The sequence below is a fragment of the Podarcis raffonei genome, chromosome 1 (assembly GCF_027172205.1).
Source record: "Podarcis raffonei isolate rPodRaf1 chromosome 1, rPodRaf1.pri, whole genome shotgun sequence".
Taxonomy (NCBI): domain Eukaryota; kingdom Metazoa; phylum Chordata; class Lepidosauria; order Squamata; family Lacertidae; genus Podarcis; species Podarcis raffonei.
Genome location: NC_070602.1, coordinates 98,441,346 through 98,457,597, shown reverse-complemented (window position 1 = coordinate 98,457,597; position 16,252 = coordinate 98,441,346). Strand labels below are relative to the sequence as shown.

At 38.7% G+C, this 16,252-nt stretch overlaps 1 protein-coding gene across 7 annotated transcripts in view; it reads left to right on the top strand.

Annotated features, from left to right (window-relative positions):
* Positions 1–16,252, top strand: part of LRP1B (LDL receptor related protein 1B) — a 748,913-nt gene that overhangs the window by 699,044 nt on the left and 33,617 nt on the right. For 5 of the 7 annotated variants that reach the window (XM_053405851.1, XM_053405869.1, XM_053405860.1 and 2 more), the window contains 9 exons: positions 1,625–1,747; positions 3,394–3,516; positions 4,743–4,880; positions 6,521–6,655; positions 7,581–7,700; positions 8,986–9,227; positions 11,621–11,844; positions 13,106–13,212; positions 16,009–16,125. In XM_053405851.1, the coding sequence (XP_053261826.1) occupies positions 1,625–1,747; positions 3,394–3,516; positions 4,743–4,880; positions 6,521–6,655; positions 7,581–7,700; positions 8,986–9,227; positions 11,621–11,844; positions 13,106–13,212; positions 16,009–16,125 (1,329 nt within the window). Of the gene's footprint in view, positions 1–1,624; positions 1,748–3,393; positions 3,517–4,742; positions 4,881–6,520; positions 6,656–7,580; positions 7,701–8,985; positions 9,228–11,620; positions 11,845–13,105; positions 13,213–16,008; positions 16,126–16,252 lie in introns of those variants that run through there. The other 2 variants (XM_053405889.1, XM_053405897.1) reach the window with 2 other exon arrangements.

The following is a 16,252-nucleotide window of genomic DNA, read 5'->3' as shown; positions in this document are numbered from 1 at the left end:
ACTATTTTGTTCAGAAAAGCCATATCCTTTAAAAAAAAAAGAATTATGACTTGTAGTAATCCCTTAAAATATAGAGCAATATTATCTCATTGAGGCTGCCTTTTCACAAATCTAGCTCATCCCAAACCCAGGCAATCACAGGAATAATCCCAATTTCCATCTCTGAAGTGTGTGCTCTGTGAAGGCTGTATTTATAACATAATTAAACTATCTGCTGATTTTTGGATTTGTTCTTTTATCAATCCTTCTGTGTTTGCATTAAGCCCACCTATTTTTTGAGATCTATAATTCTGAAGAAAAACACTGTTTCCTCTATTAAGTTCATTTTTCATTTTAGAAAAAAGCATATTATTTTAGGCAAATCAGATTTAGGAAATGACCAAAATAAAACCATATTGAAAATAGGCTACTTTATCTAAATGACGTGCTTCAAAATAGGATTTAAATAAAATGCCCATCTCAGTTCACTAGCCCATTTGCAAGTGTCAAGTAGAGAGGGAGACTTTGTCTTTTTCAACTGTGGGGGCAGATAAAATTTATTGAATGGGTTTTCTGGAAGGAATTGAGGGTTAACAGCTAAATGTAGCAGCAAATGGCACAGATTCTTCTTTTTCTTTAGCCTTTAAAGTTATTGTAACACATTGTGCTTATCCACTGACTACGGTGGTAGTGTGAGAGCAGGTTTCACCCAAATGGTGTCTGAAGTGCCTGTGCGGTTATTCTACGTCAGATAACACAACATTGTTCTGAGTTGGTTTATAGGAGGAGTGGTAAATGGGTGCTGAGAATTGTTGCCCTACTGATGTCACTTCCACTTCCAATCATCAGCAGCAATCAATCAATCAATCAATCAAGTCCATGGATTAAAACAGAACGCCAAATCATATATATGGGGTGGGGTTATTGGGTTGTTGTTTTTTTATTTTATTTTATTTATTTTATTCTATTCTATGAACCGCCCTGAGACCTCCAGGTATAGGGTGGTATGATGATGATGATGATGATGATGATGATAATAATATTAATCAACACACACCACCCCAATCTCCAAGCAGTGTAAAATTCCAGCAGGTCCAGGCACTTACCAGGGCTCATTTTCCTTGGCATGAGGGACAGCGGAGACTGTGGTGTCTTTATTACATACGGTTTATTTAAACATATATACAATCTGAGCCTACAATGGAGGGAGTCACAGCATTAACACCTCCAGAAGATCATGCTTCTCCCATATCCACAGCCTAGGATCCGAGCAGAAATCAGGCATGGCTTCGTCTGTCAGCTGCCCAGGCTGCTGCCTGCTTCTAGCTTCCAGCTCACATGCATATCTCCGGCCTGTCCTTCACAGTAACAGCCAGGTGAGGGAGGGGAGCCCACTCATTTGTCCTTCTGTTACCTTAACAACCCATATTTAGGGGTCGTTAACAAGAAACCTGTCTGACTCGTCCAGCAATTGAATCCTTATTTGATCCAGGAATTAGAAAAGACTCCGGCATACAGCAAGACATCTGTCCCCAAATGCACAAACAAACAACAAGATAACAGCTTCCCTATAGAAAAATAACAGACACATTATACACACAATTAAAGCATAAAAATATATGTATGAACTATTTTGGTTTTTCAGGGGGGAATATATGTAGATCGGATGAGTTTCTTTGCAACAATTCACTCTGTAAACTGCATTTTTGGGTTTGTGATGGAGAAGATGACTGTGGAGATAACTCTGATGAACTCCCTGAAATATGTGGTAAGTTTCATTTCCTACAGTATGGTTTGTTGATTTGACTACCTTTCAACTGCTCAGTTTTGTGTTTTGCTTGGTCACTTGTTTTGTTTTGTTTTGTTTTGTTTTGTTTTCATACGTATTTATGACTGTGTACACATTGTGGGCAGGATTCAACTAAGTTGTTGAGTGCATAGAACAAGGTCTGCTTGCACAATGGTAATCCCCCCGCCCCAATGTTAGCAACTTCACTCCTCCGAGGCTGCATTTTGTGATTAGTGAAAATCACACAGTCTGTCTGAGAGGAAGCATGAGAACCAGATATAGTCCTGTCTGTATGTATTATGTGATGTGCTTTAACTTTTGCCTGTTCTCTCTCGGAGCTGGTTGAGAAAGAGCATCATGATTCTGTGTCTGTGTAATATAGCGTAAATAAATAGTAGTTTAGAACTATGATGCCTCTTTCTTTTGCTGTGTCAAGAGAAGGCTAGTGTGCATAAATCAAGTTGGTTTATGTCGCTGGAGTGCCCTGGAGAAGAGGAGGGTGCCTTTTCCAGAGCTATGCTCACCAGAGGACGCTCGGAGATCTGGAGTGGCTGCAGATAGCCCAGAGTGTAATCCCAACACCCCACTCTCTAAAAATGGCTTAGGGGGTGTGCAGCAGGAGCAGTACAAAATTCCCATTGTGTGACCCTGTTCCCCGCATGCATACCCCACTTAGCACTATGTTGAATTCCACCCAATATTGCTAAAGCACATTCAAAGCACATTTTCCTTCTTAAAGAATTCTGTGATCTGCTGGGAATTGTAACTCTGTGAGGCGTAAACAGAAGAGCCCAGAATTATTTAAGGGGAAGTATGTGTTTCGAAGGTGCTTTAAAGGTTTGGCGTGTATGCAGCCCATGTCTTTATAGTAAACGTTGCAAATACTACATTGGAAAGAAGCAAGTTAAAACACAGTAGTGTTGCATGGTCCCTCCAAACGTTCCAAGAGGATTTTCTTGATAGTTGAGCTAGCATTGAAGTGAGAACATTTCAGCAATACTTTTTCTCCTAAATCTTGCAGCTTTAAAGTCATAATACAGTGGTACCTCCAGTTACGAACTTAATTTGTTCTGGAGGTCCGTTCTTAACCTGAAACTGTTCTTAACCTGAGGCGTGCATTTGCTAATGGGGCCTCCTTCTGCCGCTGCGCCGCTGGCACACAATTTCTGTTCTCATCCTGGGGCAAAGTTCTCAACTCGAGGTAACTCTTCCAGGTTAGCGGAGATTGTAACCTGAAGCGTTTGTAACCCGAGGCCTTTGTAACTCAAGGTACCACTGTATATACATAAAGTAAAGGCCTGGTTAAATGTTTAAGGGGCTGAATCCCTTAAATCTACTGGTACAACAGACTTCTGTGTCCACAGCTGAGTTTTTGCTTCCTCTCCTGTCCCATCTAACCCACCCCAGGGTGAGTAGGAGGAAAGGGGAAACTTCCTGAGCAAGGGGTGGGGTAGAAGTGTGCAAATGGAACTCCCGTTGCAACAGCAGAACTACACACATGGACCACTGGATACAATCCAAGATTATATCCGGCATGTAATCACTTTTGCCTCTCTATTCAAAGCAGATACATTCCATACATAATGAGCATTATAGTATTAGTTCTCTCTTTCCCTTTTTCACAGTAAAATTTCCATGTCCCCCAACAAGGCCTTACCGATGCAGAAATAACCGAGTCTGTCTGAGACATGAGCAGATTTGTAATGGGATTGATGATTGTGGTGATGACTCAGATGAAGACCATTGTGGTGGGTATTTTTCCCCCCTTTTGGATTATCATAAGACCAAAGTTCTCATTTTATTTATAAAATGTGTGGATTATGTGCTCGCTTCGGCAGCACCTATACTAAAATGTGTGGATTATATCTTGTCATCAACACTGCACAGACGTTGTGTTCTGTCCTTGATAGGTTTGGTGGCCTACAGGGTGAGAGCATGTTCTTAAGTAATGGGACAAGCTGTATGGGACCATTAGCAGTTAATTGGATAATATTCATAGAATCAGAGTTGGAAGGGACCATAAGGATCTTCTCCTCCAACTTCCTGCAATGCAAGAATCTTTGCCCAATGACCCCTAGATTAAGAGTCTCGTGCTCTGCCAACTGAGCTTTGTATGCAGACTAAGTAGGTATCAGGGCAGTCACAATATATAACCCTAAGGCTAACAACTGTGTTCAGTGAAATGCTAACATCTCTTACGTGTTAAGGATATCCCATAAAGTCCAAGTCTTTGACATGATCACCTGGACTTCATAGGACCATTGTTATCATTTTGCCCTGATAAGTACCAAAGTCTGTACTGTCCAAGTCATGTCTGGTTCACTGAGTGACGCCTTGACTCACAGTGGAATAGAGAACTGAAATTAAAGGAATGAGTAGCAGAACTGACTGCAGCTAAAGCATCAGTGTGGTAACGACAGCCACCACTCCTTTGCTAGTTTCTGTCTCATGTCCTATACATTGTACACAGTGCAGCGGTACTCAATGCCGTTTGTAGGCATAGCACAGGAGGACCATAGGCTAGACCAGCATATTCCATCTTCCTTATTCCACATGATACTCAGTGAAAACATCCTGACAATGAGGGCCAAGCTATTCTCCCAAGTGGAAAACAAGAAAATGAGGTAGGGGAGTGTATGCCAACTCAGACAGCTCCATCCTCTCAGTTTTGTGTTTTCTCGCCGCTTCTTGAAGCAGCAAGTGCAGACACCGTTGTGTGAAATATGTATTTCTCTGGGCAATTGTAGCATGCACATGTGCATCCTGGGATACTGAATTCTCCCGTGGGAGAAATGGAAATCTTCTGATTGTCATGTGTCATGGGCTGCTGCAAGTATATAGTAGGTCTCTACATATCCAGGAAACAGTATTTTTTTTTTATTGGTAATGTTTCCTTGTTAAATGCTATTGTTCCATTAATGATAATAATATCAAAGGGAGAAAAATCTGATTGCTCTCTTGTAACATTTTGCAGACAAAACTACATATAAGGCAAGGCCTTGTAAAAAGGATGAATTTGCTTGTAGCAATAAGCGGTGTGTACCTGTTGAACTGGAGTGTGATCAGTTTGATGACTGTGGTGATGGTTCTGATGAGCAAGGCTGTAAAACAAGTAAGTTTGATTTAGAAGTTGAAAGCTTGCCATTCTCAGAATAATAAAAAAGAACATGTTTTTCTATTATATAGAACCTGTTATGTGTAATCTTGTAGAATTTAAATTAGCATGAACCAAACAGTATCTAACTCGGCTAGGAGAGGAGCACACCATCTGTGACGTTACCCAAGGGCCTGTACATTCACATGGTGCCAGTAAACCAGAGTTTGGCTTACATGTGAAAGTGGCCACTGAGCCAAAGTTGACATTGCTTCCTCCTGTTAATTTATTAGCTGATCAGGATCGTAAAGTGCATTGTATGTTAAAAATGTGGGAAATACATAAATATCTATATTAAAATGATTTAAAGAACTCACTTCCCTTTTGCAAATACAGCTTCCAATCTGCAATCTGAAGCAGTCTTAAGGGAATGAGATACATTGACAGGGCTCACCCACACTTCCCTTGCTGCTCGTCCTGCCACTTTCACTCAGGAAAATCCACTCTTTACCGCTGAATTGGAGCAAATATCAATTGGGTTTTCCTCAGATTAATGCTTGCTCTGATTCATCAGAAAGGAGCAGATTTCCCAGGGAAAGCTATGGGAGAAGCAGCATATCTCTCAGTTCTGTGCTTTCTAGGAACAGGATGAGTGGGAGTGTGGAAGAGCCATTATTGCATTTAGCCTTGAGAGAAATTTATTTATTTATTACATTTACATACTGTCTTTATCTTCCAAGGAGCTCAAGGTAGTGTACACAGTTCTCCTCCCTGTTTCCTCCTCACAACAGCCATGTGAGGTAGGTTAGGCTAAGAAATGGTGACTGGCCCAAATTCAGCCAGTGAGCTTCAAGGCTGAGTGGGGATTCGAACCCTGGTCTCCCAGGTCATAGTCCAACACTCTAACCATTACACCACACTGGCTCTACAAAGTTCATCTTGGACACTATCTCTTGTTTGCTTTTTTCCTACTAATAAACCTATTTAAATAAAACTGTAGTGGAAAATATTGTGACGCTTTTTCTAGAAGGGATGTATTTTTAATTGCTTCTGGGCAGTAAGAGATGGGGAAAACATTCTTAGACGAGCTTGGCTGTGAGTCCTGGAAGACCTTCTCCATGCCTTGCAGGTCTTTCCCCACCTGGCCTGGGAGGACAGGGCCCTGACTGACTCCAGCTCCAAACCCTGACACACCTGAACAGATTATTGGACTGGGGTGTTTGTTGATTGTTTGCAATTATGTATTTTTTCACATTGTAAACCTCTTTGAGCATAGTTTTAGCTATGGAAAGGCAGTATAAAAATAAATTTATGTATGTATGTAGAATACAAACTGAACTTGGTTTTGAGGGCTCACTCAAAAATGGCTTTATCAAAGAAAGTAATAACCAAGCTGATTATGGGAAAGGAAGGGGTTGGAGCATGGCTCTCATTCCTGATGCTGCAAACCATGAAGGATTGGAAACATGGCATTACAGTATATACATCCATATACAATAGACTAACTAACTTCAAAACAAAAATTAAAGCTGACTTTCTTTGGAGACAAAATTCTTCACCAGCTATGAATGAAGACACTGGCTATGGGTGTTTTGTAACAAACATGGAAATAAACTAAAATCCATTTGATTTTGCATCTTTTGTTATTTCCTTTTTAGGCTTAACTGAATATAGCTGCGAAAACAATGTGAACCCTTGTGGTGATGATGCATATTGTAATAAAACGAAAACACCTCTTTTCTGTCAGTGTAAGCCTGGATTTCAAAGGAACAGAAGGAACTGGCAATGTGAAGGTATTTGTGTAGAAACTGCTTTGAAATCCTTATGTTCAAAAATATTCCATAAAAATGAATAGCAACATTAAATGTCAAAGGATGGCCTTCAATTATTTTTGTTTTACGTATTCAAAAGCATTCTAAACCACTTAGTATTTAAAAATCCCCAAGTGGTATACAAAAACATGAATTGAAAACAGTAGAACAGTATAATAGAAACAGAGCTACAACACAAAAACCAGTAAAATAGTAGTATAAAAACAGATAAAAAAACAGAAATTCAATAATAAAAAGGTCCAAAGTTATTTATTTACAATGAATCTGAAGCAAAATCAAGGCAGTTAATTCCTATAGGAGAGCTATCTACTTGCAGCATAGACTGTTGTACCAAAGAAACCTTTCTTTTCCATTGTTGCTGCATTTACAACATGCCACCCAACAGCCTGAATGGAGAATAGCCTCTAGAATTTAAGCAGCCTTCACTTGAAGATCAAGCCATTCTGTGCAAAAAGCATGACAAAACTGCTGGTTGTTTTTCTTCTGAGATATAACCATGCATATGTATTTAAGCTTGGAATTGCAGATTTATACACTTTGAACTATAGAAGACTCAGTTTTAACAGATTCTTTGGATGGGTTTTGAACAGTCTCACACTTGGTGTCCTGAAGGGACTGCCTATAAGTTGCCAACTGCCCATCTTGACTGCTTAAACTCTTTTCAATAGCTAGAATAATATGCCAGAACTCAAATCTGAGCATCTTTTGCTTAGTCTAGGAGTCTAAGGTTAAGCCTATACACTGAGCTAATAGCTATTTTCTTTTTTCTTTTTTAACAGTTGAATTGCTTTGGGCTTTTAAAAATCTGAGTTCCAATTTTATGGTTATCTGTCGTGACTTTCTACAATGAATTGAAAAAGAAATGATAAAGGCTTTTCTTTTCTAGATATCAATGAATGTGCAATATTTGGCATCTGCTCCCAACTTTGTATCAATGTGAAAGGATCATACAAATGTACTTGTGAAAAAAATTATAAGGAAAGAAACAGCAGCTGCATTGCAAAAGGTAAGATGACAAAACAAATTGAATATACTAGTTGACATATTGGACATGATCCTTTCCCACAAAAGTCCACAGTGCTCATGAGCAAATGAATCCCTGTACAACTCAACAGAGAATTCCTTCTCTTCTCCCCATCCCTACCCCCACTCCCCCCCCATGCATATGGAAACAGTGCATCAGGACAGTCTAGTCAATGGGAAGTCTCTGCAACCTCCAATATCCTTACCAAGCCCTCCCAGTTCTGCATATCTCAAGTTGCTTAAAACCTGGCTCCATGCTGAATGAACGGCTTGTGCGAGGTGTACATCCTATTCTGCAGTCCAAGTGCATTGCTTTCATGTGTTGCTATTTATATCTCTGATACGCGCCGAAAAGAATAACACCCTAAGTGAAGAGATAATTACAGCTTTGTGCTTGCATCTCTTACGCTTGAAAAGAGAGGCATTTATGGAAACAGCTTTTTCTCAGTATCATATTCCAGATTGAAAAGCCTTGAACTGTTGCTACTGAAGTGCAGAATGCCAAGTCACATAATATGCAGTTTAAGAAGAGATAAACTTCCACCTCAGAAGTACACTGTGGTTGATAGCCTCAAAAGTCATTGATACAGCAAGGACACCACCTTCTCTATCTCACCATTCTATACTGAGACTAGGGCTTCCACAGGAGCACCAGTCGTATTAACTGGGAACTCTCCAAGATCATTTAAGAACTGATCAGCTTCCACAAATCTCTGGAAGTGGGCCATCATAATGGGCCTAACACCTCCACAGAGAGGAGTAGCCACAGTAAGACAAAACTCACCTGAAAATGGTCTGACCATGAAAAGAGTATGAATATACTTTCCTCTAAGACAAACACTTGTTTTGTATGTAGGGCTAGTAATGTAGTGGGAAAGACCCACGGTTGTCACAGTGGTCATGAAATTCTTAGCCAACTGTGATAAGGCAGTTTTGGCTTGAATGTTGAAGTCCCACATAACAATAATCCTGGGGAGGTTACTCAATATACCTACATATGAGACACTTGTTGCTAAAATTAGATTATATTTTATTTGTAGGAAGGCCATACGTTTATAGGGTTTCATTCCACACTACACTTACCTCTGGAATTATTTTGAAACTGCCCCATTGACTTCAGTGGGGTTTAAAAGTATTCAAAGCTAAGTGGGGTGTGGATGGCAACAGGAGTATCCAAATAAATATGAAAATTTAACATACATGAAGCACATTACGTCTTAGTAGTTGAAATTTACTTTATTTTTGTATTTCATTACAATAATCTCCAGGCTCTGAAGATCAAGTTCTCTACATTGCTAATGACACTGATATCCTGGGTTTTGTATATCCATTCAACTACAGTGATGTTCATCAACAGATTGCACACATTGAACATAATTCAAGAATAACTGGAATGGATCTATATTATCAAGGGGAAATTATAATTTGGAGTACTCAATTTAATCCAGGAGGCATTTTCTATACAAAGATCCATGAGGGAGAAAGGAGACAAAGCAGTAATGGTGTGATAGTAAGTAAACTAAGCATATATTTTTGCTCATTTTTAATTTGGAACTGGATTTCCCCCCTTGGTTTTTGTATACTATATGTGGTAATTTTGAAATATAAAAAGTCCCCATTAATCAAGATTGATTACCTACTATTCAAATTAGCCTAGGTTAGTAATAATACGAAGGGGGCTCCCGCTGGGGTTTGTTTTTCATTCTGAACATAAAGGACTGCCTCCTCTGACATGAACCAGCTGAATGTTATGATCATCTTCACAGATCCTTCACTGAATCCCTCTACGTTTTGAAGTTAGGTGGGTTGTGACCATAGAAAGCGCCTTTTCATTTGTGCTGCCTTCCCAGGGTGGCATATAAATAATTCAAATAAAGAGACTAATAAAACTTCAAACATAAAGCATGTTGTCAATCACAATACCTCCCTCAGGTTATTTCAGCTGACAGACTTCAGTCATTCAGCTTAAGACTTCAGGGGAATCTATGAGAATTTTTTAAAAATTAACTAAATGTTACATGCAACCAAAACAAAAGCCCAGTGACCTGCTTCTGTGTTGCAAAGCAGCATAGATCCTGGGTAAATCAGAGCAAAGTAGCAGCAGGGGACGGCGGGGTTAGCAGTAGAGAGAAAAAGCACAGTGTATTGGTGGTTGGAGAAAAGCACATCGAGGTCATCAAGGTGGCAAGGAATAGAGTTAAGAGGATCCAGGCCTATTTTTTATATTTATTTGTAGTTATTGAACAAAAACTTGCTGCTACTGAAGTGTGTTCAAATATGTTTGGAAATTGTTATCCAATTTGCATTTTATATGGCTAGTCCTCTAAATTCAAACTCAATTTTGGTCCGTGTATTTTGGAAACTGTTGCGCCAAACAATAATACCATTAGGTCTTTGTTACTATCATATATCAGATCCATGTGTCTTATGCAAATAATTGAAGGCATTTATGAGTAACAGAAGAACTCAGATTGTCTAATGCAAAAGCCTGGAATACCACAGAAGCCCAATTCTTTAGATAAAGCCATTGCCCATGTGATGATCTCAAAGCAACACTGTTATGATGATATTGTGAGTTTTTCTTTAATACTCAATTTAAATAGGGAGGGTAGTTTTCTCATTTTTCAAGGATTAAGGGTGGGTGTCTGGGTCTGGGTGTGTATACACACACACACACACACACACACACACATTTCCCCATGCAGTCCTTATCATATCACCTGGAGATTGAACTGACCTTTTAGTTTATGAAAATAATTTCTTTAAATGTTTTCTGTGTACAATATATCACTTTGAATGCAAATATATTATTCTGGTTGGTTTTTTGTTGGTTTTTTGTTCATTTTTGAAACAATATAATATGCTCACTAGCAGTGGTATACCTGAAAAATTGAGAGGGAAACTTTCTAGGGGAAGGGTCAAGGCTATAAACAAGAATACTTAGTTCAGGGTCTGATCATCAGATAAAGCACGTCTACCCTGTGCTTTATACAACCATCAGGAGCTTGATAAATAAAATATCTATTTTTTTCTACTTGGCTGAATTGCAAAAAGAAAATTGTTAAGAATTTTGACAGATCAAAATATAGCACCAGTAGGCTAAAAACCATTTGCTGGACCACGAAATGTGCAGGCTTGATATAGAACGATCTGCAGTTTCAAGGAATGTTCTTTACCAATTATGCTCCCTACAATGAAAAACTGGGCTCCTGAACTGCTTGTCTGGTAGTGTCTAAACTTAGTGAGCTGAGCAAACATGATCGTCCTGGGACTGCTACCTCCTCTTCTATGCTTTTGCATACAGAGCTGCTGCATCCCATTTGCTCTTTCATCACCTGGAGATTTCGCTAGACTTTTCCTCCATCATCCCACTTTTGGGCTACTTGTTGTCTGTCTTGCTTTCATTGTCAGTTGGGTTCCACCTCCCGACTGCTTCATTGCTGCTGCATGGTACCTCAGTAGCTGCCAATTATTCATTTACAGTTATTAGCAAAATCCATAATGAATGTTTTCCGGACACCACAAAGCACAGGTGCCTAAATAGCTACCTGTTGTGCTGTGGGATGGAAAGCTTGCCGATTGTGACATATCACAAAGCAACCATCTGGCAACCCTCCTACCTATTATTCATATTTTCCCTACAGCAATTTATTGTCATATGGAACTTGCCAAAAAAAAAAAAAAGTGGAGCAGCTTTGGTGACTGCTGATGTTAAACCTCAGAAGATGTTTGTTAATACTGATCTTTCCATGTTTAATTGTGTGATATTGCAGGCTATTGAAATTAATGCCTTTTCAATTCTTTATTTCAAACGTTCATTTGAACTCAGTACTAAAATGTTAGTTTTAAAATATGATAAATATATGCCATTTTAAATTTAAAATCTGATGTGTTTTTTCCTAGTGTCCTGAATTCAAAAGGCCTAGAGATATTGCTGTTGACTGGATAGCTGGAAATATTTACTGGACTGATCATTCTAGAATGCACTGGTTCAGCTATTATACAACTCACTGGACAAGCTTAAGATATTCCATCAATGTAGGACAGATAAATGGACCAAACTGCACAAGGCTCCTTACAAATATGGCAGGAGAACCATATGCAATTGCAGTAAATCCTCCCAAAGGGTAGGTTGTTAAGAAGACCTTTGATCTGTTTTTGTTTTATGAGTTTAAAACCTAACTTTGTACATGTTATCGTTGGCTTTAGGAAATTTATCTTACTAGATCATTCAGTGTGGTTTCTGTGTCTTGGATGACTTTTGTTCAGAATGAGGAAAATAATTGTTACACGTATTTCCTCCACATTCTAAGCTACATATTCAGCCAATGCTAAGACATATCCTGTACACAACAGCCTGTGTGAATAATATGTTAAGTGGTTCACCTGAGTCACATAGGTGCTACTCAAGCTTTAAATGAAGTTTAAAAAAGTTTTTTGAACCTCACTTTTAAAAACAGACACAATTCTAGTGACAGAAGTGTCGCTCCAGAGAACTTACGTACTTCAGACTAGCTCAAAGGTTTAGTAGAATTATTTTACAGGGTTTTTGTTGTTGTTGTTGAACAGCAGACTCCCTGTACCATATTGGGTAGTGCTGTTTAAGAAACAGCAACCCAAAGCCCAGTTGAAAATATGGAACTTGTAGGATGGATCTTTGGATCCTGGTCAGAGGCAAAAAGAGAATATGCACCCAGGAATCATGCACATTTATTTAACAGAACCCTACCCCTCAAAGTTAGAATAACAGAGAATGTGATTAATTCAACCAAACTGGAATATACCTGGAAAAACAAAGCATGCCTCAACAACAAATTGGTGATCGTAGCCAAGGAAACCTTTAAATGATGGCAGCTCAGGAGGAAACATAGTAGTGAACAAGGGAACACAAAATGTATTAAGAGGTCACCACTGACTGGCAATTGCAGGGTAAGGATCACTTGTGTCATTGCCAGGCAGTGTCATAATATGGTGGCAGAGACATCACCATGTATAATCAAAACTACTCACTGGCAAACAACATCCAATGGGTCTCTAGATATCATGTATTTGTGCCAATATGAGATATACTTTGCACAGTGCTGAGCCAAATCACTCTCTGTACTCTTTACTGCTGCCATAGAATGCCTGCTTGTACAGGTTTGGGCCCTCCTATTTATAGGGTGCAAGATGCCTTTACATGATTATGGTAAACGCTAGGGCATCTGCATTTAATGTTTGGCATATAGGATGCTATTCTGATCCACTGGAGTTGATGTTCAAAAGAAAATGTTTGCATTCTTAGTTGAAACCAACAGAAGATAATGACAAAGTTCAGTTGGCATCCTCTTCTGTTTAGCATTATGTACGCTTGTCAGTAGAATGTGATTTCGTATTTGGTCTTTCCAGCATGATGTACTGGACAGTAATTGGAGACCATTCTCACATAGAAGAAGCAGCAATGGATGGGACCTTGAGGAGGATATTAGTACAAAAAAATTTGCAAAGACCAACAGGTACAGAAAACATTGATTTATTATACCCTCCCTTAATGTAAATTCTTTTCCAAAGACTCGATGTGTTAAATGATTTTTTAATCTGTCACAAGGATACAGGTACTACGTGAGTTAAAAATGGTTGATATATTTTAAATATTCTGACCCAAATTAGAATTACGTTTAATGCATTCTAATTCGGCTAAGAATAATTAAGACATCCTGTAGTTCATTCAGAGGTGGTGAAGGTGCTGATTCTGCATTACGTCCCATTCAGCAGACCACTGTATGCTGCACCGGATGGCATCATTCCTTTCCTTTTGTCCCCCTGTCATTTTTTGAGGCTGCAGATATGTATCTCTTTCACCTATCCAGAATTAAGCCTTTCACAATTTCCTCTTTTTCTCCAGGTGGAAGATCAATTTTGTACTTTCAGAAGATCTTTTGTTGCTATATATAACTTGCAGTATTTGATTTACGCTTATTACCTCAGTAGAAATAATAAAAAACCCTTTCATTCTTATAAAATGTCAAATTGTTACAGCAGCAGCAAGAAATTAAACCATTTTATGGTTCAAATGTTTTTACCATCTGCAGCTCTTAACATGACTCAGATCATCAAAGTAATCATTTAATCATTCCTTACTAAACCATGGCCTATTAGATTTCACTGTAATGTCATTGCCTACAGGCTGATAAGGCACAGTTCATCATTGTTCTTGGAAGCTGTGGACCTCCAGATATTGTTTGACTACAGCCCCATCACCCCCAGTGTGCCTGGCCAATGGTCAGGGACAGTGGCAATTGCAGTCCAGCAACATCTGGAGGGACAAAAGTTTTCCACCCCAGTCTTAGAAATGCTAATATTTATAAACTGTGAAGAAATGTGCATAGGATCAACACTATGTTAGCAGACACACATTAATAATAGAGGTAGCTTCTCACCAATTTTTTTTGGTGTGAATTATATATAGAGGTTTGCAGTATCCAAAGGGACCTTAGCTCTGCAGTGCAGCAAGCCAATGAAAAAAACAAGAAGGGGAAAAGGGAATGTTCTTTAATTAATTGATTCCTAACTTTCATCAATAGATGATCTCAGGGCAGGTCACACAACAAGACAAAAATGCAGCAACATAAAACCAAACATAAAATATTTAGCAAGCGCATCACTTTGTAAAATAATATACATGATCCCCTTGTTGTCACACTCTGATACAAAGACCAATGTTGTTTATGTAAAAGCCCAAAATAAATATTTTCGCCTGACACCAAAAACTAGCTAATGCTGTCACCGTTCTAATCTATGGGGAAGTGTGCTCCACAATCTGAGTGCAAACACTAAAAAGGCCTTATTAAGAGACCGTATTTGTTAGATGATGGAATAAATGGTCTCCCTGGTGAATCTCAAGTTGCAGACAGGATAGCATAGGGGGAGGTAGAAGAATCAAGGATTCTGTTTATTAGCTCTCGTTCAGCCTCCAAGCACCAATTAAGCACCTGCAGTGTTTCACATTATTCCAGTAGATAGAGCTGGGTGTCATCAACATATGTACTGGTGACAGCTCACACCAAATCTCTTTATGACCACTTCCAACAGTTTCATATATATATATTAAATAACATGGGGGACTAGATCTTTGAGGGACCATGCACCACAGCTTTCAAGTGGTCAGTCAGTGCTATTTTCTGGAACCAGTCCCATAGGAAAGAGTGGAACCACTGTGATAATGTGCCTCCACCTCAGAGAGTTGGTGAAGAAGGGGTGATGGTACTAAAAGCCACTGAAAGATCGAGTAGGATGAGCAAGGTCCCACTCTGCCACTTCTTCTACTATAAGACATAGTTCAGTGCCAAAACTTGGAATAAGCCAGATTAAAATAGGCCCAAATAATTTGATATGCTTCTTGTACGTGTTCTTCTGTGGTAGAATTGTCAATAATATTGATTACTACTGTTCTTACCTGGCCATATAAGTGCTCTTATCATGGATGAATCAACAATGCAGCAATTACAGTACATATTGCTGTCAAAGAAAGTATATCTTCCAATACTCATTTATAAACCTAGAACTGTAATCCTCTATACATTTAACTGGGAGTGAGTCCCATTGAACTCAAGGACATGCATGAGATCACACAGTAAGCAACCAGCAGCATATTGCATGAATGAAATGATCGAGAACTTCCTACTACAGTTCTTTGCATGTCATTCTATCAAAGTTTGACCAAAGTCTACACTAGATGGTTGTCATACCCATTATAGTCACAAGCCTAATCCAGAAAATATATACCAATTCCAGGATGATTATAGCTGAATAAGTGAAATCAGAATTGCTAAGCAGATTAAATGATCTGTTGCAAACAGGAGGTTATAATGCAAGAAGATTCAGCTAATTTATTAACTAAAGTTGGTTCCAGGAATTTTTGTTCAATCGCACATAGCCTGTGCTGAAAAGTTATACAAAAGGTAGTTTGGATCTTCTTTGGATCACTTTATGGTGTTACGCAGCACTGGATATGAGGACTGACACAGAGTAAAAATACTGGATAGTATTCAATGAAGTTTTGCACAGAGTGGGCCCACTGAAATTAATGAACATGGATAAGTTAGCTCCATTAATTTCAATGGCTCTACTCTGTGTAAAATTTAGTAATTACTGACACATGCTTATATAAATATAAAAAACCTAACCTTATAAGCAAACTTCTAAAATGGTGTTTGCCCTTTGTGTTGTTGCTATGTAGCGAGTATGTGCTATTTTTCTTTTCTTACTATTTTTCAAGAGAATTATTTTGACAAAAATGTTGTTTTTTGCAGGTCTTGTAGTTGATCTCTTCAGTCAGCGCTTGTTCTGGGCTGATTTTGAATTATCTGCAATTGGAAGTGTCCTTTTTGATGGATCTGATTTGGTCATATGTGTGACCAGTAAGCAAGGTATGTATAATTTGAATCAAGTGGCCACAGACCCTAAAATGAATCACAACGTATATCAAAATACTGCTTTAAAGTTTATTTCATCTTTTTAAAATTAGTTACTGTCTTGGAAACGGTTATTGCAATC